Source organism: Alexandromys fortis, unplaced genomic scaffold, assembly GCF_014885135.2.
Source record: "Alexandromys fortis isolate MF-2015 unplaced genomic scaffold, M_Fortis_MF-2015_v1.1 scaffold_213, whole genome shotgun sequence".
NCBI lineage: Eukaryota > Metazoa > Chordata > Mammalia > Rodentia > Cricetidae > Alexandromys > Alexandromys fortis.
Window position 1 is genome coordinate 122,269 of NW_026068093.1, and position 2,917 is coordinate 125,185.

General features: G+C 43.7%; 1 protein-coding gene across 1 annotated transcript in view; it reads left to right on the forward strand.

The window, feature by feature from the left end:
• LOC126489102 (nuclear body protein SP140-like protein) overlaps window positions 1-2,917 on the forward strand; it is a 61,619-nt gene that overhangs the window by 47,839 nt on the left and 10,863 nt on the right. The window contains exons 13-14 of the mRNA XM_050123167.1: window positions 571-713; window positions 2,154-2,192. Coding sequence (XP_049979124.1) covers window positions 571-713; window positions 2,154-2,192 — 182 coding nt within the window. The remainder of the gene's footprint in view (window positions 1-570; window positions 714-2,153; window positions 2,193-2,917) is intronic.

Consider the following 2,917-nt stretch of genomic DNA (forward strand, 5'->3'; position numbering starts at 1 on the left):
CTCTCCCTTATTTTTAAGCCTTCTCAGGTTTTTAAGTGGATTTAGCCCATCACGTCTGGGCGCCATTCTGTAGCGATAGGAGCGGCAGGGCTGCGTCCCCGGCACCCGGCCGCCCGCACGGCTAGCTTATGCCCAGAAATAATTACATGGAAACTGTATTCTTTTAAACACTGCCTGACCCATGTAGGCAGTAAGCACAGATGTTGTATACAGACATACTTTAAGACAAAATACCAGTACACAAAAATAGATGAATTACTTGTATGCCAGGCAGTGATGGCACTCACCTTTAATCCCAGCACTCAGGAGGCAGAGACAGCCTGGTCTACATAGCCAGTTACAGGACAACCAGGGCTGTTAAATCCTGTCTCAGGGGGAAAAAAAGCTTTTTGGGAAAAGCATAAAGGATAACATCAGTTGTAGTCTTTCTCTGTCCTTGCCTATCAGGATGAGTGTGTGGCCCCTGATGACTGAGAGGGAAATGCACATCCTCCTGAGACTAACCTCAGCCCCAGATCCAGGATGATGATGGTTTTGTAGCTGACTGTTCAGTTTGTCTTGGTCTCACAGGCATATATGAGAAGAGTATACGGAGTGAGACTGGACGTTGGTTGACTCCCAAGGACTTTGAATTCAAAGGAGGTCGCAAAAACTCCAAGAACTGGAGGCAAAGCCTGCGTTGCTATGGATGGACCCTGAAAGAGTTGATAAAGGTATTCTGGTGGTAGATAGCTTCCATGGTTCCTGGGTAAGACGGTGGATTAAAAGCTTCTATGTGATAGGCAGCTTCAATTATTCTGGGGTGAGACAAGAGATTAGAAGCTCTCTCCATGTGACTGATAACTTCAAACAAGTTATTTCACTGTTGTATTTCACTGACACCAGACGGTAGCAGAATGTCTGTTTACAAGATACCATTATGATTCTTCTAAGCCAGGGTCCATGGCATGGGTTGATGCCAGTATGCCACTCAAGTGTTACCTTGACTGGCTTGCATTACAGCTTAATCATTGAAATGCATTAATTTGCATCCTTTGGATGGTAGGAGAAAAGACTGTGACCTTTACCATTAACTAGCTGCATAAAATTTGGTATCATGAATATAATTTAAGTTAAATTTGAGTGTAATTTAAATGTGGAATGCCAGTGTGAAAATAATACATGGTTACGTGTCTAAAGATAATGCACCCGTGTGGATGCTTGAGTTACAGGATTGTCCAGCAGTTCTTCTTCCAGGTCATCATCTCATACTTGTTCTTGAACAGCTGAGTATGGTTGCCACACCTGTAATCCCAGCACTTGGGAGACTGAGACAGGGAGATTGCTCCAAGCTCAAGGATGGCTTAGACATTGTAGTAAATGCCAGAACAGGTTACAGAGTGAGACCAACCTCAACTCTATCTACCCAAAAATAAGAGTAAATAAAGAAAAAGTAATTTGAAATTGCATTTTAAAATAAGTTCTTTGCTCTTCATTTATATCAATCCCCTGAATTGGGGAAATCAAGAGGTTCCCTTAGTAGTAGAACCTGTTTCATTTGACGTAGGGTTCACAGATCTTTCTGGCATGTGCCTCAGATGGCCTATACCTGTGTCATCCTCACAATAAAGGACAAAAGTTTTCTCATTGAGTATTGGCTGAGCTGCATCTAAAGCATGGGAAGTATAGATGTGAGCCCCTGGCCAGGGCAAGACTGCAACTTCATACCCTACCTGCAGTTACTACTGTGGAGGAGAGGAGTCTGTAGAAAATGATACTGCAGGTAAGGGGTAGGATGGCTATTTCTGGGTTTAGGACTAAAAGCCTTGTTATGGAACAGTCTTCCCTGAGCTGGGTCACAGAGGGCAGTTCTGACAAAGTGTAGGGGTGGGGTTTTCTGCATGGGGAAAGAAGGGCATTAGAAACCAGCCCTCAATGTGTCTGGAAACTGTGGGAGATCAAGTAGCATCTCTTGTTTGAGCTCACTGTGAAAATCACCAGGCCAGGAAAAGGTGGTTAACTGTCTCCTTAACTCAGTGTGAGGGCACATGGGGAGTATTTCCATGACAACTTGTATTTAACAATGGTATATCCAGACAGAGAAACTAGAAAGCAGTTAGAAATACAAAATAAAAGCAAAGACTTACCCCATCATTAACATCTCTGTCTTTCAGAAAGAATTGCTGCCGAACCCACAAAGGAAAAAGGAAAAGGTAATTATTCCAAGATCTCCATCCATGATGTCTGATGCCATCATCTACAAATTGGTAGTTGTGTTCCATACTTTCTTGATCCATTCTTCCATTGAAGGGCATCTAGGTTGTTTCCATGTTCTGGCTATTACAAACAATGCTGCTATGAACATAGTTGAGCATATACTTTTGTTGTATGATAGGGCATCTCTTGGGTATATTCCCAAGACTGGCATTGCTGGGTCCAGGGGTAGGTTGATCCCGAATTTCCTAAGAAACTGCCACACTGCTTTCCAGAGTGGTTGCACAAGTTTGCATTCCCACCAGCAATGGATGAGTGTGCCCCTTTCTCCACAACCTCTCCAGCAAAGGCTATCATTGGTGTTTTTGATTTTAGCCATTCTGACAGGTGTAAGATGGTATCTTAAAGTTGTTTTGATTTGCATTTCCCTGATCACTAAGGAAGTTGAGCATAACCTTAAGTGTCTTTTGGCACAAGGAACTCAGGACCTCGAGGGGTGCACCCACACACTGAGACAATGGGGATGTTCTATGAGGAACTCACCAAGGCCAGCTGGCCTGGATCTGAAAAAGCATGGGATAAAACCAGACTCGCTGAACATAGCAGACAATGAGAACTGCTGAGAAGTCAAGAACAATGGCACTGGGTTTTGATCCTACTGCACGTACTGGCTTTGTGGGAGCCTAGGTTGTTTGGATGCTCACCTTACTAGACCTGGAAGGAG